This window comes from Pseudonaja textilis, chromosome 4 (assembly GCF_049901715.1).
Source record: "Pseudonaja textilis isolate UNSWEBS1 chromosome 4, rPseTex1.2, whole genome shotgun sequence".
Lineage (NCBI taxonomy): Eukaryota > Metazoa > Chordata > Lepidosauria > Squamata > Elapidae > Pseudonaja > Pseudonaja textilis.
In genome coordinates, this window is record NC_141993.1 from 6180442 (window position 1) to 6206058 (window position 25617).

Sequence of the window (25617 nt, forward strand, 5' to 3'; positions counted from 1 at the left end):
AACACATGGCACAACATAGGAGAACAAACCCATCCAGACAAGATTCAGCAGCCCACATGCATTTGAAAGATAAAGGCCACTCTTTGGAAGACAGCAAAGTCCATATTTTGGGCAGAGGGGACCACCGTTTGAAAGAGGAGTCAAAGAGGCCATCTATGTCAAAATTCAACAGCCCTCTTTCAACAGAGGGTGACGGATAGGACATCATGTATCTCCAGTCTGCAATACAGTCCTTTCAGCAGTTCCAAGAAGGCTCCACACCCATTTGCACTATTCAGATGATTCTGAGGATACAGACAAACCTCCAAGTGGCCTCAATGCCTCTCTAAAAGGATGAAAATGACCAGCTCTCTGCAAGGAATATAAATAATCTTAAACAAGAAGTTGCTTTTGCATTTCTTTACAGGACTAAGGAACTCTTCTTTAACCCAAGAAAGACATAAAACCATCTTCTCTTATCAAAGGTATTTAATATATTACACACTTAAACAAACATGTTATAAAAAAATACCATTTATTACTGATAAAGAACATGAGCTAACAAGTTCAAAAAGCATTTCAAAGAACAGGGAAAATCATGTCAAGATAGCATATTTGTTGTTAGACTCTTCCGTATAAAGAAGGGCTTCAACCAACGACCACAAGGGAGACCAGGAAAAAAAAAATTGTGGTGTTACTTGTTGTGACTGCACCCCATTTTGTAACCGGCTTTTGCCAGTTGTGAAGCCAGAGCTCACGGGATTGTGATCTACAACCTTTCTTGCAGGCTCCCACATTGACGTTGTCGGAAGCCAACTGTGACTGCGAAAGTGCAAGACACGGCAACTGTTGTACATGAGGGAGTTGCCACAATCATATGTGGGGGTGAGGGGTGGCGTGGGATAACGTGACGGCTGCAACTGGGGAGGATGGGTTGGACGTCACTTTATTCAGCACTGCTGCCACCATTTTGAACTGTATGAATGGCCGTTAAATCGAGGGTACCTGTTCCACGGCAGCGTTTTCAACCTTCAGTGAAATGACTATTACGGACTTACAAATTCACATAAAAAGGATCATCACATTTCAAGGTCTGATAAAAGACAACACGTATCTGGCTTCAATTTTTAACTCTGCTCACATAGCGGAGACATGTGCAATTGGTAACAGACTACAGCGTGGGTATTTTCAGCATGCCTTCAGCAGAATTCAAGATGGCTGCTTACGTCAACAGTTCCAAGTTCCTCATAAAACCCCCAAACATTCAAGGATAGATAAAGAGTTATTTTCTATTTCCTATTGTCCTGACTACAATTCCATCATTGTAGGATTCTGGTGAAATCACACCCTATCTTTAGATTCCTGAGATAAAGACAGTGGTACCAAGCATGGAGATCACCAGCCCTAACCACCTGCTACATCTATGGTGTGAAACTGAATGTGGAGATCTAGGACAGTAATCTGAATTTAAAAAAATTTAAAAAGGGAAGATGGGAAATCTGTTGTGGAATTCACTGCTCACGGTATAAACCAACGAACCCTTCTGGGTTCAGAATTTCTGTTTTAATTGGGTGTGGCAAGCCTTAAGAGTGTAAATAATCAAATTAGTGATCCAGTTCATCTACTTACAGTCTCAAAGCTATGCCTAGCAGCCTGGTGGGTCTTTAATTTACTTTTAAATGAAGCAAAATGCAATCCAAATGCTGGTTCTGATAAAGAATTGTAAGAGGAGAAATGTACCATTGAGCATATCGGTCAAGCTATCGTGCTATATTTACAACAGTGGATATACGCAGAGTTTTCCCTGATGCTTGAATTCATAGTTGCATCTGAAATAAGTAACCTCCATTTTTTTCTTTGCAAGTTAATAAAAATATTCCATTTGTTCCGGTACCATATTCCTAAATCCATATTCTAAGAGCAGCACATTCCTTGCAAGTGCTACATTCTAAGCAGCCTAAACATACATTGTTTTGTTCTTATTATGATCCAGGCACAGGCACAGTTTCAGACAAACTGTAGGAAATCCATAAATTCCATGTTTGCGGCTTGGAGGGTTCTTCAGTCTTTAAGCCACAGAAACATGACGAGTTTCAACTGAAAGGCAACATATTCTTTCAAGAGTTTGAGTTTGAGGTTTAAAGGGGAAGATGCTACTAGGAAGCCATCTTTGCTTAATGGCCTACACAATCCTACGTTGACTTGAAATGGGGAAAAATTCAAGTATCAATTTAACCAACAGCAGGATAACCTTTTGATACAATCCAGCTAGCTATGGTTCTCACATGTTCAGGCTACTATGGATAGAAAATTTAATTAGGGTATTTAAAAAGTGATACAAGGCTATTGAAATGAAGAGTTTGAGGTGGTTCAAATGACAACTGGACTTCTTCATGTACTTCTGCGGCGTCCAAGGGGATTAACTGAGAAATCTCTAAGTAAATAGTTTTGAGGCATTCTTTTCTGCATCTCTGATTCTTCGGGGAAGACATCTTGACGGGGTTGAATGATCACAGCTGGCCACAGTCGGTAATGACTATCTTCTTTGAAGTCTTTCCACTCTTTGACCCAAAGCTTTCAATTTTCTTCACAACGTCCATTCCTTCTTTGACCTGGCCAAACACAACATGCTTTCCATCCAGCCTGCAATACAAACAAAATAACAGACAAATAACAGAATATCAGAATTACAGAGCTTGAAGGGACTTTGGAGGTCTTCTAGTCCAGCCCCTTGCTCAAGCAGAAGACCCTATACCATTTCAAATTGGTCGTCCAAACTTTTCTGAAAAAGTGATGAAGCTCCTACAACTTCTGGAGGCAACTTCTGTTCCACTGGTTGATTGTCCTCACTGTTAGAAAGTTCCTCCTTATTTCCAGGTTGCTTCTCTCCTTGATTAATTTCCACCCATTGCTTCTTCTCCTTCCTCCCGGTGCTTTAGAAAATAGGTTGATCCCCTTTCCCTTGTGGCAACCTCTTAGATATTGGAAGACTGCTATCATATGCACCCCTAGTTCTTTCTTTCACTAGACTAAACATATCCAATTCCTGCAACCATTCTTCATATAGCTAATGTTGATGTTTAAAGCACTGTGAAGCTACTTCTGTGACAGCATGTTAAAAATTTTAAAATGGTCCACCTAAAAAAAACCTTTGTAACTTACGTTCCTGATTTTTTTTAAAAAAAAACAACTATTCCCCACATGATAAAAGCTGAACTAAGATGGGTTAAGAAAGTTTGACCACCCTTGGCAGCATGCTAGAATTAGCAAGCCTCATCCAGAAAGTAGCGATAGATAACATGGTTTGGAACAGCATAGCAAATGAAAGCGTCTTCAAAATAGGATGGTAGTTATTGCTTGTAAATGAAATTTTAAAAAGTGTAATTCTAGCAAAGATGCATTATTGTTCATTTACAGCACCACAGATCCTCAGAGGCTGTCCTTAAGAAAGTTTTACATTCAATGTAAAGCAAGCAAATTCAGGTCTTTGTTTGGGATACAGGCTGGCAAATCCTCAGAAAAAAAATATTCTTCTCTCCTGTTATCTCCTAAGCAGCCTTATTCATTTTTAATCCAGCATTCAAACTCCAAAAGTTGCAGTTGGATAGATTCAGAAATCCTATTAGCCAGGCCTGTGATTTTAGGGCGTACTGCTTTTGAAGAATGGAAAGTTAGTTTAATCACCATAATTATCATTATCAACTGAATTATTCTTCGTGAATTGGACTTTTTGTACCATTTCCCCGAAAATACCACCTACCCTGAAAGTTTAGTCCTAGCTTGATTTTTACACGTGCACCCAATATAAGCTCCACCCCCAAAATAAGCCCTAATTAGGATCCCACCCACTCCAGGGTGGACGGGTAAAAATTAAGCTAGGGTGGGGATGTGGTGGGGGTGGAGCTGCCTTTCTACTTACCTTTGGACAGTTGTAGCCAGGCCTCGCACACCCCAACACCTGCCTCGCCGGCTCATTTCTTCTGCAGCTGGCAAGGCTTTCCTGAAGGCCTCTGGAGCTGATAAACAAAGTTCTAGATCGATCCAGAGCTCTGTTATGGGATGCAGAGGCCTTCAGGAAAGCCTTGCTGGCCATAGAAGAAGTTCCTGAAGGCCTCTGACAGTGAAAAGGAGGCCGGGGCGTTGCACACAAGTGAGGTTAGTCTTTGGGTGACATCCCCCGAAAATAAGACCTGGTGCCTTTTTGGGTGGTGTGTGTGTATATATATAAACAGGGTCTTATTTTCAGGGCAGCATGGTAGCAGAAAGCTTAGGACAGTGATCAGAGCTTCCTCCAACACCACGTTCAAAACACAAAGTCATTTGTTTATCTTGTCCCAACAATATTTTCCTAGAATGGCCAGAAACTGACAGAGACTTTGAGTTTTAAAATTGAGTACAGGTAGTCCTCGCCGTATGACCACAACGGAGTCCAACATTTACGTTGCTAAGTGAGACATTTGTTAAGTGAGGTGGTTTTTTTTTTGGTGTAAACCATTGTAACTTCAAATGGTCGCTAAGTGGACTGTTGTTAAGTTGAGGACTACCTGTAGTTAAGGGTGAGAAGGCAAGAGATCCTTCTCATGCTTTGCTTTGTTTTCACTTCGAGGTAACTTTTTTACCAACTTGCTCTGCCCCAGATGTGCCAGGCTAAAACTCCCACCGTGGCTACTGGTTGCAGACAAGCTGAAAGATTGGGAGAGAGAGCAGAAGTATTTTAAAAATTAAGATCGGTCCTGGAAAAGAGGGAAAAACTCTGAACTTTGGTAGGAAGGCTAACTGAGAGGCAGGATCGTCCGAAAAAAAAAATGCCTTTACAATGGAAAGTTGAAATGTTGACAGAGCTTAAAGTCTGGCCAGCAGAGCAATCCCTCTAGTTGAGCAACCAAAATCAAAGATAACTTGATGGACAGTAGACTTCTACTGAACACCAAGAATAATTTAAAAAAAGAAATAAAAAGGCTCAGATTTCACCACCACATCCCCAAACCTGTAGCTTTTCTTTGCAGCAACCCCATAGATATCGGAAGACTGCTATCCTGTCGCCCCCGGTGTTGTGATCTGACAGCGGCCAGCAGAGCTGGCAGCAGATTCAGACAGTAAGGAGGTTGGGGAGGAACATGGGCCAGTCCTGGAGTCTGGGGAAGGTTCTGTGTCAGAGGCAGAGATGGGGCCAGGGCTGTCTGAAAGTTATCAGCTGGCTTCGGAGTCGGAGATCAGTAGGGAAGAAGAACAGCTGGAGCCTGTTCCCAGTGTGCACATGAGCAGAGTTGCCAGAAGAAGGGAATAGCTGAGGAACAAGGGCCAACTTGGAAGTAAAGCCACAGGTGGACAGTGAATGGCCCCTCCCATAAGGAATAAAAGAGGAGCGGGTTTTGCAGGAGACAATCAATTCATTCTGGCATGCTTGCCAAGTATTGCGGTGTCTGAAAGATATTGGCCTGGCCCCTCTCCAAGCCTGATAAAGGTTTGTAATTGGGAACTATCTTGAAAGACTGTTGGCCGGGACTTTGTTGGAGAGGAAATTCATCGTAAATCAAATAAAAGGGGTTTATTGGGACAAGGACTCAGCTTTGTGATGTTGGGGAAGCCTAGGTCAGAATACCCGGTCCGACTTTTCATTAAACACACCCGATTCCTACAACCATTCTTTCTATGTTTTAGTCTCCAGGCCTTTGATCATCTTAGTTGCTTCTTCTCTGCACTTTTTCCAAAGTCTCAACATCTTTTTTTTTTTGTAATGTGGTGAGCAAAACAGGATGTGGTGCGGTCTTATTAAGGTTTTATGTAGGGTCGAATTGAAAGAGATTTGGGGCATGAAAAAGTTTGGAATTACTTTTGGAATATTGGAAGACTGCTATCCTGTCACCCTTGGTCCTTCTTTTCATTAAACTAGACACACCCAATTCCTACAATTGTTCTTCCTATATTATAGCTTCTGGGCCTCTAATCATCTTAATTGCTCTTAACAGAATAACAGAGTAGGAAGGGACCTTGTCAGTCATCTAGTCCAACCCCCCCGCCCAAGCAGGAGACCCTACACCATTTCTGACCGATGGCCCTCGAGTCTCTTCTTCAAAGCCTCCAGTGATGAAGCCCCCACAACTTCTGAAGGCAAGCCATTCCATGGGTTGAAGGCAAGTCTGTTCTATCTTCTCTGAACTCTTTCCAAAATCTCAACACCTTTTTTTTGGTATTGGGGGGTGACCACCAAAACTGGATGCCGTATTCTAAGTGTCAATCAATCGAATTGAGTACATGAAGAATAATACCCTGAGTCACGTTTTATGCATTCCTCAATACTTACCAATCTGTTCTGGCCGTGCAAATGAAGAACTGAGATCCGTTTGTGTTGGGGCCGGCATTGGCCATGGAGAGGACACCTGCAAGAAACAAGAGGGAGATTTAGCTTTGCTAAACAAAAGCCGAGAACAGCCGTTCGCAGAGAGAGGTTTTCGCACGAAGCCTCTTCTTTGGTGGGGTTTTTTTTTTGGGGGGGGAGTTGGGGGGGTTGTTTTCAAGCTTAGGGAATGACAGTCCCCAAGTCACAATGCAACCTGTTGTTGGAGCTAAAACTCACAAACATTTGCTAGAAGAATCAGATAGTAGCATTTGTCTGAGAAGCTTCACAAAATGAACCAATTAATTTTCTCTTTTATGCCAGAATCCAGTACTCCTTCTTTTCTTTTTTTTCTTTTTTCTTCTTTTCTTTCTCTCCCCTTTCTCTCTTTTTCCTTCTTTCTTTTTCTCTCTTTTTTTTCTCTTTTTTCTTTCTCTTTCCTTTTTCTCTTTCTCTCTCTTTTCTCTCTTCTCTTCTATTTCTCTTTCTCTCTTTCCTTTTTCTCTTTCTCTCTTTCTCTCTTTCCTTTCTTTCTCTCTCTTTCTCTTTCCCTTCCTTCCTCCATCTTTCTCTCTTTCTTTCTCTCTCTCTCTCTTTCCTTTTCTCTCCCTTCTTTAAATGTAAGAATAATCTACCCATTTGCCTTTAGAAATACGAAATATGAACTCCCAAATTTAGATTGGCAAAAACCACCCACAGGACTTGTCAACGTGCCACCTTTGAAAAGTTATGAAGTCCATCTTCCATCAGTCAACATCCAAAACCTTTGGTAAAGATCAATTGCATGTAAGAGTTTTAGATATCAATCGTCTGATTAATAGTCTGGAATCATATGATAAGAATCGTATCTCTAACAGGATAAAATTAACACCTGATGCGGTATTTCCTTGCTAATACATGAGAACAGATACCGGTGTTAGTCAAGTTTAGTGTTTTAAAAAGTGAACGAGGACTTTAGTCTATTCTTGAAAATCAATGGATAACCAGGGTTAATATTTATTATTCTTATTTTGCCTCTTTATATTCCTTGAGTATTTTACGGCTGTTTATTTATAGGAACTATAAGATACTCAAGGCAGCAAGAATTGGAGCAGTAAATTGAATAAATAAATTGCAGTTTATAAATTGCAATAAATAAATTGCAATAAATAAACCGATGACCTATAGCAAGACAAAGGAGAACCAGCTGTTGTTCTTTTGACTGACCCAACATGGAAACTTTAAGTACAATTTAAAATATAATAATAATCTGAAACGTGGTTTATTTTATCCCAAAGGTGCTTTTTCAATAGGCAACTGGGCTTTCAGGTTTTTCTTTGAAGACATTTCACTTCTCATCCAGGAAGCTTCTTCAGCTCTGACTGGATGGTATGGAATGGAAGGATTTCTACTCTTTGCAGACAGCTGGTCATTTGCACCATCCAGTCAGAACCTAAGAAGCTTCTTGGATGAGAAGCAAAACGTCTTCAAAGAAAAAAAACAAAGAAAGTCCAGTTGCCTCCTGAAAAAAGTACCTTTGAGAATCTCCTTAGACATTTAGTGATTTATTTTAGTTATAACTTACAAGGTGGCCATAGACAGAGAAAGATTTGTCCTCACTGATTCTTACAACAGGCCATCAGGTACGCTGAACTAAAAACAGAGACCAACTTTCCCCACGAGATCTAAATTTTAAATTCAGTCTCTACTTCCTACTCATCTTCATTCCAGTGCATGAATAAATACAGTTAAAAAAGAAAGGTTTTTTTTCTCTTCTTTTGGGGAGAGAAGTTGCCCAAAAATGCACTTCTGCTTCATTAAACTAGCACAGTACCCTCCAGTTCTCAGCAATCAATGGATTCCAGAAAACTTTGAAAACTCAAAAGCAGATCTTGCGAGAAAACTTTAAAACAGATCTTAAGGGGATTTTGCCCAATCAAATTCTTCCAGTGATATTTCCCTCCACAAAACCTCACCTTAATCTAGGCTTCACTTCCTGCCCCTCTGTACCTTAATCTTGACAGGTATTGACTTAAAATCAAACAAGTTAAAAAACAGAAAGTTGCGTGTTGCTTTTGCATATAACCGCCAGTAGTAAACGTCGACGTTAAGTTTTCACTTATCTTAAAGTGATACCTGAATTTGTTTCAGAAGTTCACCATTATTAAAACAGACATTGGTGTAGAGGGCATGAAACACACTGTGAAGGTCTTCTTAAATGGATTTACTGCTAATCATGTTTATGCCCAAGGATCTTTTAATCTAAGAGTTAACACTTGACTGGAGTTAGAAAAAGATTAAGGGAATTCAAAGGGGGTTGGATTCATTTTGCTTGTGACTGCGCAGAGATTCTGGGCTGATCCCTCTTTTGACTCCCTCCCCAGGTTCTGCCAATCCTTCTTTTACATCTGGTCTCAAAAGTAACTCTCTAGGCAATGAAATCAATTCTGAGACTTCAGCTCTATAAACAAACACACGCCGGCATCCAGAAGGATGGATGGGAAAACTTGCTTACCGGGTCCAATGTGTTTAAGAATGAAATTTTCATCCGGAAAGCGACTGCCATATATAGATTTTCCTCCTGTACCGTTGTGATTAGTAAAGTCACCAGCCTGGAAAGGGGAAAAAAAAAACATGTTTGTGTCAAACTACATACCCTGCCAACAAAAGTGTGCATGGTTTTCCCAGTTGTCATGTATGGTTGTGAAAGTTGGACCATAAGGAAGGCTGAGCGCCCAAGAATGGAGACCTTTGAACTCTGGGGTTGGAGGAGAAGACTCTTGCAAGTCCCTTGGCCTGCAAGGCCATCCATGTGGTCAGTCCTAGAGGAGATCAACCCTGACTGCTCTTTAGGAGGCCAGATCCTGAAGATGAACCCCAAAGACTTTGTGGCCACCTCATGAGAAGGAAGGAGTCCCTGGAGAAGAGCTGAATGCTGGGAACGATGGAGGGTCAAAGAAGAAGGGGACGGCAGAGAAGAAGGGGGGATGGATGGAATCATTGAAGCAGTCAGCGTGAGTTTAAAAAATGGACTCCATAAGATCATAGAGGACAGGAAGGCCTGTAGGAAAGTTGTCCATGGCATCACGATGGGTCAGACATGACTTTGCAACCAACAACGACACAACGATTAAAGAATAGCAAACTGAAATTTCCAGCAATTGGATTACTTTTATGTTTATAACAAAATAGTTGCTAAAGGAGTAGATAAAGGAGTACAGCTACCATAGGTAGCCCATTTAGTTAATACTGTTTATCCCACTTTACTTTAAAATACATATCAGGTACTAACCTGATATTTTAAAATACCATAGAGGTTGTCCTTGACTTACAACAGTTCATTTAGTAACCATTCAAAGTTACGACACGGGGAAGAAGTGATTTGTGGCTGTTTTTCACACTTATGACCTGTCCACAGCATCCCTGTGGACACGTGATCAAAATTCACACGCTGATTTGTATTTTATGACGGTCAGAGTGCCCTGAGGTCATGGGATCCCCTTTTGTGACTTTCAGACAATGGGGAAGGCAGATTCCCTTAAAAACAACTGTGCTACTAACTTAACAACTGTGATGAAAAATGTCGTAAAATGGGGCAAAGCTCCTCTAAACAAATGTCTCGTTTAACAACAGAAAGGTTGGGCTCAATTGTGCATGTAAAACTTAAAATCAGGAAGATGGAATTTGTTGCAAAGCGTGAGAAAAGCCAACACTTCATCCTTGGCCTGAATCTAGGCAGAGCTAGGAAATTCTTAGGAATAAGTAACCCCAGGAAACAGAATCAAAAGTACAATCAGCTCACTTTTGTGTGGTTGCTAGCCTGGCTTCCGAGGAAGTTACACCTCAAACATGCATAACTCTTGTTTGAAGTCAGACAGACTCACAAAACCACTTGGCACTCTTTGGAGTATTTAAATGTTAGATACTTTAACACTGAGCTGTTTTTCTGTTTAATCCTACCTGGCACTTTGAATTGCACCCAGAGTGAATTGGTATAACCAGGGTGACAGGAAGAAGAGAGGTTAATGGACTTCTATATTTCAGAAGCATCTTATTATACTACAATTTTCCCCAAAAGAGAAAAAGGGGATATGTAACTAACTAACTTGTAGGTCTTTCTTCTTTAGTGAGAGCCAAGCCACTACTGCCTACTTCAAACCAAAAGAAGAAATAGACCCAATAAAAATTAGTTAAGCAAGTCCTGTTTTAATGCCCGCTGTCTATTTTTACTGAAAGTGAAAACAGTTGGTCTCAGATGGTCTAAGAATTCTGCCACCATCGCTGCAGATTAGAGGTAGCTACAAGCAGCTGAGAGATTAGAAATGAAGAATGTGTGGAGTCACACCTACTCCAAACTGAACAAATAAAACCTTCATTCAGGATCGAGCTGGAAAGGACCTTGGAGGTCTTCTAGTCCAACCCCTTGCTCAAGCAGGAGACCCGATACCATTTCAAATTGATTGCCCAGCCTCTTCTTAAAAACCTCCAGTGATGAAGTACCTACAACTTCTAGAGGGAAGCTGTTCCATTGTTTCCGCCGCCAGGAAATTCCTCCATAATTCCAGGTTGCTCCTCTCCTGGATTCATTTCCATCCATTGTTTCTTGTCCTGCCTTCAGGGGCTTTGGAGAATAGGTTGACCCCCTCCTCTTTGGGGCAGCCCCTCAAATGCTGGAAGACTGCTCTCATGTCTCCCCTACTCCTTCTTGTCTCTAGACTGGCCAAACTCAAATCCTGCCACCGTTCTTCATATGTTTTTGTCTCCGGGCCTTTAATCAGTTGTTCTTCTCTACATTTTTTTTTTCCAAAGTCTCAACCTCTTTTTTTGTAATGTGGTGACCAAGACGGAATGCGTGTGGTCTTACTAAGGTTAATGTAGGATCCAATTGAAAGGGATTTTATGCATGGGAAAAACAATTAGGAACATGAGGAAAATCAAACTGACAAAAGATCTTTTACTTGAGCTTCCTGAGAGTGTCCTGACAGTGACAACAATTAACCAGTGGAACATCTGGCCTCCAGAGGTTATGAATTCTCCAACACTGGAGGTTTTTAAGAAGAGGCTGGACAGCCATTTGTCTGAAGTGGTACAGGGTTTCTTGCCTGAGCAGGGGGCTGGACTAGAAGACCTCCAAAGGGTTATTCTATTCTATTCTATTCTATTCTATTCTATTCCTTTCTTTTCTTCTTCTCTCTTCTCTATTCTATTCTCTCTTCACTTCTCTTCTCTCTTCTATCCTATCCTGCATTCTATTCTATCCTATCCTGCATTCTATTCTATTCTATTCTATTCTATTCTATTCTATTCTATTCTATTCCTTTCTTCTCTTCTTCTCTCTTCTCTTCTCTATTCTATTCTATTCTCTTCACTTCTCTCTTCTTCTCCTATCCTGCATTCTATTTTATCCTATCCTGCATTCTATTCTATCCTATCCTACATTTTATTCTATCCTATCCTGTATTCTATTCTATTCTATTCTATTCTATTCTATTCTATTCTATTCTATTCTATTCTATTCTATTCTATTCTTATTCTACTCTACTCCTAATCCATATTCTATTCTACTCTACTCTTTCCCATACATTTGATAATTTCCTTTTTTAAAAACCATACAATTTATTGACTTTTAGAAGGGCTGCTCAATTAGACTCAATGAGAATCTTTGGAATGGTTCAAGGATATCATACTGAAGAGTGCTAGAAGGATGTTTAACTCATTAGATCAGGGATCAACAAACTTGACAGCTTTTAAGACTTGTGGACTTCAACGCCCAGAATTCCTCCTCCAGTCATGTTAGCTCAGGAATTCTGGGAGTTGAAGTCCACAGGTCTGAACTTGCTAAGTTTGAAGACCCTTGCATTAGACCTTCCTTTCCCCAACTTGGGAACTTTCTCCAGATGGAGGTGTAAACAAGCTTCCCTAATTCATAGCAGGTGGTCCATTGCTCAGTGAATTATTTATGGGAGTCGACAACAAATTTTGGGAAGTTGGAATTGCATAGGGATTGGCTTCAAAGTTCCAGAAATCAACTTAACGCATTATGTGCAAAATCTGTCTCATTTTTAAAACTTAACATGCCTGGAGCACACCTCTCAATTTAGCAAGGCTGACAGATCAAAGCCCTGCACATTTAATTGTTTTAATTAGCTCTGTCACACCCAGAGCTTAAATGTGAATTGTGGAATGATAGACACTATTATAGCTCCTTATTAATACATACTTAAATGCAACTTACTTTTAAGTGGCAATACTTCAGGTGACAGTGCTATTTAGAAAGCCTGACAACAGAATTCAAATATATCCAGAATGTGGGATGTATCATACATTTCCACCGGACCACTGATTGTATTTTCAGGTGAGGTCATTTATGAATTATCTAAGCTCATGTTAAGTTATTTGGAGAATAGAATAGAAAACAGAATAGAATAGAAAATAGAATAAAAGCATAGAGAATAGAATACAGTAGAATAGAAAATAGAATTGAATAGAATAGAAAATAGAATACAAATAGAGAATAGAATAGAGTAGAAGAATAGAAAGTAGAATAGAATAGAAAATAGAAGAGAAGAGAAAATACAATAGAATAGAAATAGAGAATAGAATAGAAAATAGAATAGAATAGAAAACAGAATAGAGTAGAATAGAAGAATAGAGAATAAGACAGAATAGAAGAATAGAAAATAGAATATACAATAGAATATACAATAGAATAGAATAACAGAATTGGAAGGCACCTTGGAGATCTTCTAGTCCAACCCCTTGCTCAGGCAGGAAAACCTATATCATTTCAAACAAATGGTTACCCAATCTCTTCTTAAAAACCTCCAGGTTTCCCAGTTACCACAGGGATTTTCCAAAACTGATTTACATTTGCATACAAATAGTCCTTGATTTACAATTATTCATCTAGTGATTGTTCAGTACTGAAAAAAAAGTGACTTATGGCCTCCCCAATGGTCATGTGATCAAAATCCAGGTGCTTAGAAACTGGCATGTACTTATGACGGTTGCAGCGTCCCAGGGGGCAAGGACTAATGGATGGAAACGGATCAAGGAGAGAGTTTCAACCTGGAAATAAGGAGGAATTTTCTGACAGTGAGAAGAATCAACCCATGGAACAGAAGTTGCCTTTGGAGGTTGTGGCAGCACCATCACTTAAGACTTTCAAGAAGAAATTGGACTGCCATCGGTCAGAAATGGGGTAGAGTCTTCTGCTTAGGCAGGGGGGGTTGGACTAGATGACTTCCAAGGTCCCTTCCAACTGTTCATCTGAATCATTATTTTGAGCCGTTAAGGTGCCCTTCGCCCTATTGCAATAAAGTAATTTGTCTTTTTCACAATTAACTTTGCAAAAATTGACATTTGGGTTTTTTTTAATTACCTGGCACATGAACGAAGGGATCACTCGATGGAAGGTGGATCCTTTGTACCCAAAGCCCTTTTCTCCAGTGCATAAAACTCTGAAATTTTCTAAGGGGAGGAAGGAAAAAAAAAAAGAGAGAGAGCAACTCTTATTGCTACTAAGGAAAAAAATCCCAGTGGTGTGGATAATGCAGGCAATAATACATAGCAAGGGCTGCAGAAGCCTCCAGTAACAAAATATAAGTAGTCCTTGTTTAGTGATTGCTTTCTTTAGTGACTGTTCCCGGTTACCACAGGGATTTAAAAAGTTCACTTGGTGACCAATTGTTTTACAAGCTTCTAGAGCCTCTACATGTGGGACTCAGTGGCTAAGGGGTCAAGACGCTGAGCTTGTCGATCAGAAAGGTCAGCAGTTCAGCGGTTCGAATCCCTAGCACCACATAATGGAGTGAGTTCCCGTTACTTGTCCCAGCTTCTGCCACCCTAGCAGTTGGAAAGCAGGTAAAAAATGCAAGTAGGAAAATAGGGACCCCTTTGGTGGGAAGGGAACAGCGTTCCGTGCGCCTTCGGTGTTTAGTCATGCCAGCCACATGACCATGGAGATGTCTTCGGACAGCGCTGGCTCTTCGGCTTTGTAACGGAGATGACCAGTGCACCCTAGAGCTGGAAACGACTAGCACATATGTGCAAAGGAGAACCTTTACCTTCTATCTTTAAAGCAAAGGAGAACTGGAGTGGGGTCATAAATACAGCGAAGCAAACACAGCACTTTCCGACTGAAGTCCCTAAACAAGGACCGCCTGTACAGCACTAAAGCGGTCTTTAGAATCACAAGCTAAACACATTCATCTGTTCCCCCTACACTTGCACCTATATAGAGCCACAGATAGGGCGTTAAAACAGCCTTTTACACTCTTTTGGCTCTTTTCAGTTGTTGAGAGATGCATTATCTGAAATGCACAGGGTGCAGGACGCTTTTTAACATGCAGGAAAAAGCAACCACCCGTATGAAAAGAAGTCCAGAAGCTGGTGTGTGCAGGTCATGCCAGCAAGACCGTTTGCATGATCTGACGAACTGTTTTCTGGGACACTAAAACCCAGAAATGCTCTGCTCTGGATGGCAGGCAGGCTACAACTTGAAATCACCAGGTCAAATGCTGGGCAACATTTTAGTCTTCTCTGTAACAGCAAAGAAACCCCCTTTTTCCTCTTGTCACTTCCTGGTTTCTCTGCCTTCGCCCTTCTTCTGCTTTTTTTTTAAAAAAAAAAAAAAACAACTTTTGGGACTTTGTAAATATTACCACAGGCTGTCTAGGGTTGACAGACGAGATCACTTTGGGCTAAGATTAACCCTTTTACAACTCAGGTGGATGTACTGGCCCAACATGACCATAAAGAAGCAAAAATCCTGGGTATAGCATCATCAATGAATGAATGAATGAATGAATGAATGAATGAATGAATGAATGAATGAACGAATGAATCTATCTATCATCTTTCTACAGATCATCCATCAAACATCTATCAATCTACTATCAATTTACTATCCTCTATCTTCTATCATCTCTCTGTCTATCTTCTATCAATCAATCATCTATCAACCATCTATCAATCATTTATCAGTTTACCACCCTCTATCATCCATCATCCACCTCTATCTTCTATCAATCAATCATCCATCTATCATCTATCCAATCTACTATTAATTTACTATCCTCTATCCATCATCTATCTTCTATCAATCAATCATCTATCAACATCTATCAATCATCCATCTATCAATCATCTATTAATTTACTATCCTCTATCATCCAACATCTATCTATCTTCTATCAATCAATCATCTATTAATCATCCATCTATCAATCCACCAATTTACTATCGTCTATCATCCATCCTCTATCAATTTATCTCGGTCTATCATCTATCTAGTCATCTATCTGTCCATCTATCATCTATCCATTCATCCAGAATTTTTCAAGACAATCAAAGTATAAAAAAAGGAAAGAAATAAAAGTGAAAAAACAAAACCCAGAATTATGATTATTTTTTGCCTCTCTTTGCTATCTTCTTCTTTCCCTTCCCCTTTAAAATATCTTTTTAATCCCCAGATCCATAAATTATCAATTCGGTCTTTTCTTCTTTCTGCAAAAAAAAATATGTCCCTATCAGGCTTCCGGTTCTTCTTTGACAGTTGGATACCGGATCAATAAACAATTACCTCTGCTTATTTAATCACCTTTATGATTTTAACTAGAGAAGCGGAATCAGAACATCCAAACCCAAGGAGAAAAACCGCATGAAGAATATGCTACAAGTAAGAGAGAGGAATTCTGTTTCTGCAGCTCGTGCCTGATGAAAGTATGAAATCGTTATTTAAAAGCATTTCAATTCCCCTTCTTTTTCCTGCTGAGATGCTCCCTGAGCCAATCTTCAAATCATTAAAGAGTTTCTCACCTGCTGTTTTGGGCACCACGTCAGCTTTTAGCTGTCAAGAGGAAAAAGAGCATAAAAACACACATTAGCTTCACGAAATATTCACCTGTATTTCAGGAATAAGTTACCCAGAGTCATAACAGTTTTAATGGGAGATTGCAAAATAAATTCAGTCCCCAGCATACTCTGGATTTAAGAAGTCATTTCGAACTCTCCACTGCTTCAAGTGAAACTGTTTTAAACAAACCGGCTTCAAGAATATATGCTTTTAAAAGGAACTCCTGTGCCAGTTAAAAATGTAGAATCTGAAATATAAAACCCCCTAATTTTATTTTATCCGAAATATAAAAGACAGCAAATTCCATAATTATTTTGGCTATACTTGCCATGGGGGACAGAAAAGAAGAAAAATTGGTCAAATTATTTTATATACCAATAATACATGCAAAATAATAGTCTATCTTAGCTATGATGGGGTTTTTTTTTGTTTAGATTTGCACTAACACATCATTTCTTCCAGCTGCTCCATTTACACATTACATTTATAGTTTTCATGGAATCCTTGACTTACAACTATCCATTTAGTGACTGTTCAAAGATACAACGGCACTGGGAAAAAAAACGAGTTAGGATTGTTCCTCACCCTTACAACCGTTGTTAACGTCCCCTACGATAACTTGGTCCCCGGTATGTATCTATGACAGCGGCAAGATTTGCTTAACGACTGTCGGGAAAAGGTCATAAAATCAGGGCTGACTCCCTTAATAACTGCCTTGCTTTGCAATGGAGCTTTGGACTCCGTTGGGGTCATAACTGGAGGACTACCTGCATACCTAAAGATTCATGATCACCCCAGTTTTCCTATCTAAAGATTCATGGTGCATTATCGCTAAAGCCCTAACACGATGTATTGTGTGCTGTCACACCTTCTATATATATATATAAAAGCGAAATACCACTCACACGCATCATCACAAAATCTCCAGGACCGTAAAGCCTACAAACTTGAAATTTGGCATGTATGTTCCTCCTGGCTTCTAGGTGCTCGCTAAGAAAGGATTTTTCGAAATGACCCTCAGAACATTTAGAGTATTTCCTATATTATTATTATTATTATTATTATTATTATTATTATTATTATTATTATTATTATTATTATTATTATTAACACACTCTGATGCTAAGGTGTTCTACTCCCCCTCCCCACCTGAAAAGAAATACCTTCCAAATGCAAAGTACAAGCAGAGGAGAGGAATTTCAGTTTCACAGCACCAAGCAGCTTCAGTACACAACAATTGAGCTAAGCCACGCCCAGGCTCCTTGCTGTCTCCTTGCTCACACAGCAAATACTTTTTCACTTTCCAAACAGCCTTCAACCCTCTCACACACTGACAGGACGCTAGCCAGGTGAATACCGATGGATGCTAGTAGGGAGAGGCAGAATTTTTCCCCCTTATTTTCCTCCCCCAAAACTAAGCCCGACCACATACTTTCGTAGTGAAGCACGGCTATCGAGCTAGTATTACATATTAACCTTTATTTATAGGAAAACAGTCAGAAGCAAGCATAAAAAATGCCTAAGTACACATCTTCCCCCCAAACCTTTCTAACACCCAATATTTTTGGGAATTGTGTCATCCGGAGAATAACATCAGGCTGAAGACAATGGCTACAAAGCGTTAATTTCCAAGCTTCAAAGGCGAAGATTTTGCAGGCATGGTAGCATTCTCATTCGTAAAAATAATGGTAAATTTGTCTTACTTAAAATAACCTCTCTAAAACAAACCTCTACAAGTATTGTAGACTTCTATAGGTAGTCCTTGACTTACAACAATAGAATTAGAATAGAATAGAATTCTTTATTGGCCAAGTGTGATTGGACATACAAGCAATTTGTCTTTGGTCCATAAGCTCCCAGTGTACATAAGAAAAAATAAAATAAAATAAAATACATTCCTCAAGAATCATAAGATACAACACTTAGTGATAGTCATAGGTTACTAATAAGCAATCAAATCATACTAGGAAACAAATAGAACAATATAAATCGTAGAGATACAAGCAACATGGTTATAGTCATAAGTGGGAGGAGATAAATGACTGTTTGAAGTTACAACAGCACTGAAATAGTGACTTATGACCGCTTTTCACACTTACGACCACTGCAGCATCCCCATGGTCAAATGATTTACATTCGGATGCTTGAAAATGGACTCATAGTTATGACGGTTGCAGTGTGTCATGTTATCCCACCTTCTGATAGCAACGCCAATGGGGGAGCCAGATTTGCTTAAAACCCATGGTACTGATTTAACAGCTGTAGTGATTCGCTTAACGAATGTGGCAAAATTCACTTAGCAAATTTAGCAACGTGCACTTTGAGCTCAAGTGCGGTCGTAAGACGAGGACGGCCTGCATTTTGTATAAGCCAAGGACTGAAGTAAAGGGTTTGCAATGTGCCCACAAAAATAAAAGGATATCCAAATGGAAATTTGAAGGAAGCTACAGAATTGACTTCCTTGCACACATAAGCCCTACTCTGCCACAAATTAAGCTGTCAATACAGGACACAAGAAGGTTGTAGAGTAGGGATGGCCAACTTTGGCAACTTTTAAGGCATGTGGACTTCAATTCCCAGAATTCCCCAGCCAGCATTCTACCCAGAAATTCTGGGAGTTGAAGTCCACAAGTCTGAAAAAGTTGCTCAGGGTGGACACCTCTGGTTTAGAGCAGCATTTCTCAACCTTGGCCACGTAAAAAAAGGCACTTTTATTTTAAAATACACCTAATCATCTGGGATCACAACTCAACATTTAAAGCCTTCGCACATTTTTCTCCCGTTGTGGAGAAAATAGAAACTGCTTCTACAGGAGAACCTTGTAAAATTTCCTCCTTTCACACACAGCACTTAATCTCTTGCACAATCTAACACCTTCGGGGGTGTTAAAAGTAAGTCACAAAGTAATGTCTCGTATTTCAACTAAAGCAGCAGAAACGCCCCAGATCAGACAAAGTAAATTATTGCTGACGGGCCAAAGATATTTCACAGCTCCACATTTTACAGCTTTAATTTTTCCCTGTATGCCTAAAGCTGGAGTCAAATTCTTCCCTTCTTGCCTTACACAAGTCTCTTCTTCCCAATAATTTTGAGAATTTCCGTCTGCTTGTTATATGGGGCCTCAGTTATTACACTGCAATTGTTTGACTTCCGTTCTTCGTTTTGTTTACAGAAAAGTTTCATTTTCTTGCTTTTGTGTGAACTGGTTGTAACCCGTCCAAAGTTACGGATGTTGAGTTGGACAGTAATATAAATATTCTAAACCAGTTTAGTATTCTAAACTACTATCACCTGACATTTTATAGATGGTTATTCACAACCATTTGAATGTGTCACTGGGTCAATTTATGACATTAGGCACAAGGCACATGGCTCGTGGGTGTGATGTTGCATGTATTTACATGTGAATACATTACATCATAATGATTCAGGGAAGGAAGATCCCAGAAATTGCCTCACACATGACATGGCGTCTGGCAAACATTCAGGCTTCATCTCATGCCACCGAATGTGAGGGGGGAAAAATTCCAAGCATATTTTAGAATATCTAAGAATAATCCTGACGTATCATGTGTGGGGTGTACATGCAGGTAAATAAATGAGATATTTAAAACCCTCCCTCCCAGAAGAGAAGGTATTTGACTGTCTACAGCATGGAGGGGATCAGGAATGGAGGATTTTCATTTTATTGATTTTTTAAATCAGATTTGAAAAACTTTCAAATGGAGTTTTCAATATTCCCTTAAATCAATTGAATAAGAAATGCACGTAGTTGAAAGAGCTAATTTTGTTTTTCTGGCTATGGCCAACCTATCCAGCTTACAAGGCCTGCTGCTAATCGAACTTGCTCTCTGAAAGCCCAAAGGGATACAAGTCAAGGCGACCACAGCAAGGACAAGTGACAAGCAACATCACGTCACTGGCTCACACGTTCTGCTTGTTTTTGTACATTCATCCATCATATGCACATACAAAAGGGGCAGAGCTAGCATTGCAACAACACAGTGTTGTTGTTTTATTCCTGCAAATTTGTTGTTGTTAGTTGCAAAGTCATGTCCGACCCATCGCGGCCCCATGGACAATGTTCCTCCCGGCCTTCCTATCTTCTACCATCCCCCGGAGTCCGTTTAAGTTCATACCTAACTGCTTCAGTGACTCCTTCCAGCCACCTCCTTCTCTGCCATCCCCTTCTTCTTCTTTTTGCCCTCCATTGTTCCCAGCTTTAGGCTCTTCTCCAGCGAGTCCTTCCTTCTCATGAGGTGGCCAAAGTCTTTGAGTTTCATCTGGCCTTCTAAAGAGCGGTCAAGGGCTGATCTCCTCTAGGACTGACCGGTTGGATTGCCTTGCAGTCCAAGGGACTCATAGAGGAATCTTCTCCATCACCAGACTTCAAAGGCCTCCATTCTTTGGCGCTCAGCCTTCCTTATGGTCCAACTTTCACAGCCATAAGTTGCAACTGGGAATCCAATAATGGGACAGATCTGACCAAAATGCTAGAATGTGACTAGATAGAAAGCACAATCCGGTTCCTGAGGATCTCAAACATCTTTGAAGTTTGTTACCTTGGAGAGTCCCAAAGATGCTTTTTTTAAAAGGCAACGGGGCTGGGTTTTTCTTGAAGACATTTCGCTGCTCATCCAAGGAGCTTCTTCAGTTCTGATTAAACAGGGGAGATGGATTAAGACTGAATTCTTCACCATTCAAGTGAGCACTGAAGAAGGTTCTTGGATGAGAAGCAAAACGGCTTCAAGGAAAAGCAAGGAAGTCCAGTTGCCTTTTTAAAAAAGCACTTTTGGCACAACCATGACCCCTCAAATATTGGAAGACTGTTATCATGTCTCCCCTGGTCCTTCTCTTCACTAGACTAGCCATGCCATAGAGAGGAGGAGGGGGTCAAACTATTCTCCAAAGCACCCAAAGGCCAGACAAGGAACAATGGAAGGAAACTGATCAAGGAGAGATTCAACCTAGAAATAATATATTTTCTGACCTTGAGAACAATCAACCGATGGAACAGAAGTTGCCCTCGGAAGTTGTGGGAGCTTCATCCCTGGAGGCTTTCAAGAAGAGACTGGACTGCCATCGGTCAGAAATGGTGTAGGGTCTCCTGCTTGGGTGGGGGTTGAACTAGATGACCTACAAGGTCCCTTCCAACTCTGATTATCTGTTATTTTTCTGGTCTGTTTTGTCCTCTGATGTACCAGCGTGAACTTTCCTCAGCATGGACATCTGTGAGGTGCCAGCCATTTGTTGAATGTCTGCCAACTGTAGAAACACAGAAGGCCTCCTTGGGGCTGGTATTATGGGATGGAGAGAGGAGAGCCGGGACCAAACAGCCTGACTGCCGCCAATTGGCAAAACACATACAGAAGAGAATAACTGGCAGAGGTTAAACTGTTCTGCCAACTACAGCTTTACTTAGGGAGAAGGGAAGGCCCAACCGGCTGCAAATTTTAAGTTGTGCATAGAGAAAAGAAAAACATGGATACAGTTCCATTCCTTAAATAATGGTGTTTTCTTTGTGCAAAGAAACTTTCCTGGAATTTCACAAACACGACACATAAGGCTTTTAGGTAGCATTATCTTTACTACCAGTGTTTCTCAACCTTAGCTGCTTGACAATGGTTGGACTTCAACTCCCAGAATTCCTCAGTCAGGCCATGTTCAACCTTGGCTGCTTGATGGTGGTTGGACTTCAACTCCCAGAATTCCTCAGTCATCCATGTTCAACCTTGGCTGCTTAACAATGGTTGGACTTCAACTCCCAGAATTCCTCAGTCAGGCCATGTTCAACCTTGGTTGCTTGACGGTGGTTGGACTTCAACTCCCAGAATTCCTCAGTCATCCATGTTTAAGATCATCATCTTTTCTACCACCATCTTCTTCTGAGATTATTTTTTTTTAACTTCTCCGTCCGGTCTACACCTTCCTGATGTTGCCCCATTCAGAGGGTAACCAGGTACACTCCCCTCACCTGGGTGAAATTAAAGCTTTCAATCTGCCTCCATGCCAGCACACTGACAAGGCCAGGATCCTTGGTGCTTTCAGGTAGAGGTTTCATTCCATGTTAGCACTGATGGTGTTACCTAGTCGGGTCATGAAACGTCTGCAAGAAAACAAGCGAGTTCAGAGAGCACCAAGGACCCCCTCGTGTCAACTCTGAGCTACAAATATTTTCTCCTTGTTGGTAAGCACACTGAGAGCAGTTTGTAGAGATTCTCAGTCCTCCAGGTCCTGGTTGTCCCAAAGATGCTTTTTTTTTCCAGGAGGCCATTAGACTTTCTTGTTTTTTTTCTTTGAAGACATTTCGCTTCTCCTCCAAGGAGCTTCTTCAGCTCTGTCTCCTGAAAAAGCACCTCTGGGACAACCATGACCTGGAGGACTAAGAATCTCTACAGACTTTTAGCTAGACAATTTGGGATGGACACCCTTTGAAGACTGTGGGAGTAGGAATGGATTTCGAGAGGGAAAAATTGCAGACTGCAGGAACCATTTGCACTACTCAGGTGACCCTGAGGACACAGACAAGCCTCCAAGTGGCCTCAATGACCTTCTAAAAGGATGCAAATGACCAGCTGTCTGCAAGGAATGTAAATCCTTCCATTCCCCACCATCCAGTCAGAGCCGAAGAAGCTTCTTGGATGAGAAGTGAAACATCTTCAAAAGAAAAACCAGAAAGTCCAGTTGCCCCTTTAAAAATGCATCTTTAGCATAGCAGTTGATTACATCAGCAAAAGATCGAAACCCCAAGAGGGCAAAGAGGAAGATCTCCCAGAAGTGATGAAAAAGTTATTGACGGGCGATCGAGAGAGTGGCAAGTGACAGGTAGACATAGAGGCGGATGAAACATTTAGATTAAATATGAGTGACGCAAGGAGACATAAGGTCCCAAGGGAGGAACATGTCCGATTTGTTAAAAAGTCCGTAAAAGTTGAAATACTAAAAACAGCAAGGGATGACAGACAGTTATAGAACACCGTTTAATGTGGGATTTGTTTTATAAACAGCTAGAAAATAAGAGGCAGAAATTAGAAATTGGGAAAATATGTATACTGCTAATAATACAATATTTGTTAGTATGCCTATGTAAATATTAGAAGTTGAAAGATTACCATGTATGCGTAAATAGTATTATTATGTATAAAGTAAATAAAACAATTACTACCAACCTGCCTTCCATGGAGAACCTGTATACTGCAGGAGTCAAAAAGAGGGCTGTGAAAATACTTACAGACCCCTCACATCCCGGACATAAACTGTTCAACTCCTACCCTCAAAACGACGCTATAGAGCACTGCACACCAGAACAACTAGACACAAGGGGAGTTTTTTCCCCGAAAGCCATCACTCTGCTAAACAAATAATTCCCTCAACACTGTTCAACTATTTACAAAGTCTGCACTATTATTACTATTAACCTTCTCATTGCTCCTTATCGCCAATCCCCTCCCACTTGTGACTATATGACTGTAACTTTGTCGCTTGCATCCTTAGGATCTATATTGACTGTTTCCTAGTATGATTTGATTGTTTATTGTATCCTATGACTATCATTTAAGTGTCGTACCTGATGATTCTTGACTCTTGACAAATGTAAATCATTTCTTTTATGTACACTGAGAGCATCTGCACCAAGACAAATTCCTTGTGTGGCCAATAAAGAATTCTATTCTATTCTATATTAGATAATATCGATCGTTATTAAAAAGTATACGATCTTCCATATATATCAATTATATAACCATCAAAATATTTACTAGTTTACATTATAGAATATAATAAATATTATGTTTATTTATATTTGTAAATATTTAGTAAATATATAAACATATTAGATATCAATCATTATTTAAAATTATACAATCTTCCATATAAACATCAATTATATAACCATCAAAATATTTACTAATCAGTTTCTTTTTCCCACAGTCCTTATTTTCACATAAACTCACTCATCTAACCGCCAAATTATGAATTTCATTGTATGTATACTGTGTACATCGTACAATGACAATAAAGAATTCAATTTTTTAAAAAAGCTATCCCACTGATTAATTGTCCTCACTGTTAAGAAATTTCTCCTTAATTCCAGGTTGCTTCTCTCTTTGATTAGTTTCCATCCATTGTTTCTTGTCCTGTCCTCTGGTGCTTTGCAAACTAAATTGATCCTCTTCTCTTTGTGGCAGCCTCTCAAAAACTGAAATGCTGCTATCATGCCAGTAGTCCTTCTTTTCCCTAGGCTAGCCAGACCCAAATCCTGCAACCGTTCTTCGTATGTTTTGGTCTCCAGGCCTTTAATCATCTTAGTTGCTTTTATCTACACTTTTTCCAAAGTCTCAACCTCTTTTTTGTAATGTAGTCACCAACATACTGCTCCCATATCCCTCCCTGGTCCTTCTATTCTTCAGACTAGCCAACCTAACCCTGCAAAACTGTTCTTCCTATGGTTTTAGCCTCCAGGCCTTGCATTACTAGTTACTCTTCTCTGTACTTTTTCCAAAGCCTCAACCTATGTTTTTTGGGTAATGTGGAGACCAAACCTGGATGCGGTACTCCAGGTTGTGGACCTTTCTTTCTTTTCTTTCTTTCTCTCTCCCTGTCTCCTTCTCTCTTTCCCTCTCTCTCTTTCTCTCTCTTTCTTTCTCCCTCTGTTTCCATCCCTTTCTTTCTCTCCACCCCCGTTCCCCCTCTTTCTCTTTCCCTGTCTCTCTTTGTCTCTCTCTCTCCTTTTCTTTCTTTCTTTCTTTCTTTCTTTCTTTCTTTCTTTCTTTCTTTCTTTCTTTCTTCTTTCTTTCTTTTTCTTTCTTTTTCTTTCTTTCTTTCTTTCTTTTTCTTTCTCTTTCTTTCAGCTCCCCCTCTCTTTATCTATTTATTTACAAATATATATAAATAATAAATATATAGAGTATACGAGGCTTGAGCGAGAGCCCTATCCAGTGCTGATCCGGATTTCGCTGCCTCTCCGCTTAACGGGCGCGCCGGAGCGCAGCCCAAGGACACCTCGGTCACTCCAAGCAGCCCGGCCCGCTTACCTCCAGCACGACGCGTCCCAGCGGCTGGTTGTCTGCGCCCACCTCCAGGAAGACCAGCGGGTTCGGCGAGGCTCTCGGGCGGCCGCCGCTGCCGCCGCTGCTGCTGCTGCTGCTGTTGCAAGCGCGGCTTTCGGAGACGGCAGCCGGGCTCCCCAGCAACAGCTCGCGGCCGGCGGCAGCCAGGCGGCCCCGCGGCGGAGGCTGAGCCAGGAGGAGCGGCAGGCGGCTGGCCGAGCGCAGCGCTAGCATCTCGGAAGAGGAGGAGCCCAGAAACGGCAGCTGCAAAGCGGCCGAGCACGAGGACGGAGGGCGACTGGCGAGCCGGGCGCGCCGGAGCCTTTTATAAGCGCTTCCTGCCTGCCTCCGCAGCGCCCCGCCGGGGAAGGGAGGAAGGAGGCGAGGCCGGCGGGCTTTCGGTTTTGCAGCGAGGCTTT

General features: G+C 40.8%; 1 protein-coding gene across 1 annotated transcript; it reads right to left on the reverse strand.

Moving 5' to 3' along the window:
* Positions 1 to 495: 495 nt before the first annotated feature.
* Positions 496 to 25617, reverse strand: PPIF (peptidylprolyl isomerase F). Its single transcript, XM_026710978.2, has 6 exons — positions 25184 to 25617; positions 16115 to 16145; positions 13677 to 13765; positions 8811 to 8907; positions 6284 to 6359; positions 496 to 2622 (listed from the first exon to the last, which is right to left on the reverse strand). Exons 1-6 carry the CDS (start codon positions 25430 to 25432, stop codon positions 2490 to 2492), a joined length of 675 nt encoding a protein of 224 aa, XP_026566763.1. The 5' UTR covers positions 25433 to 25617; the 3' UTR covers positions 496 to 2489.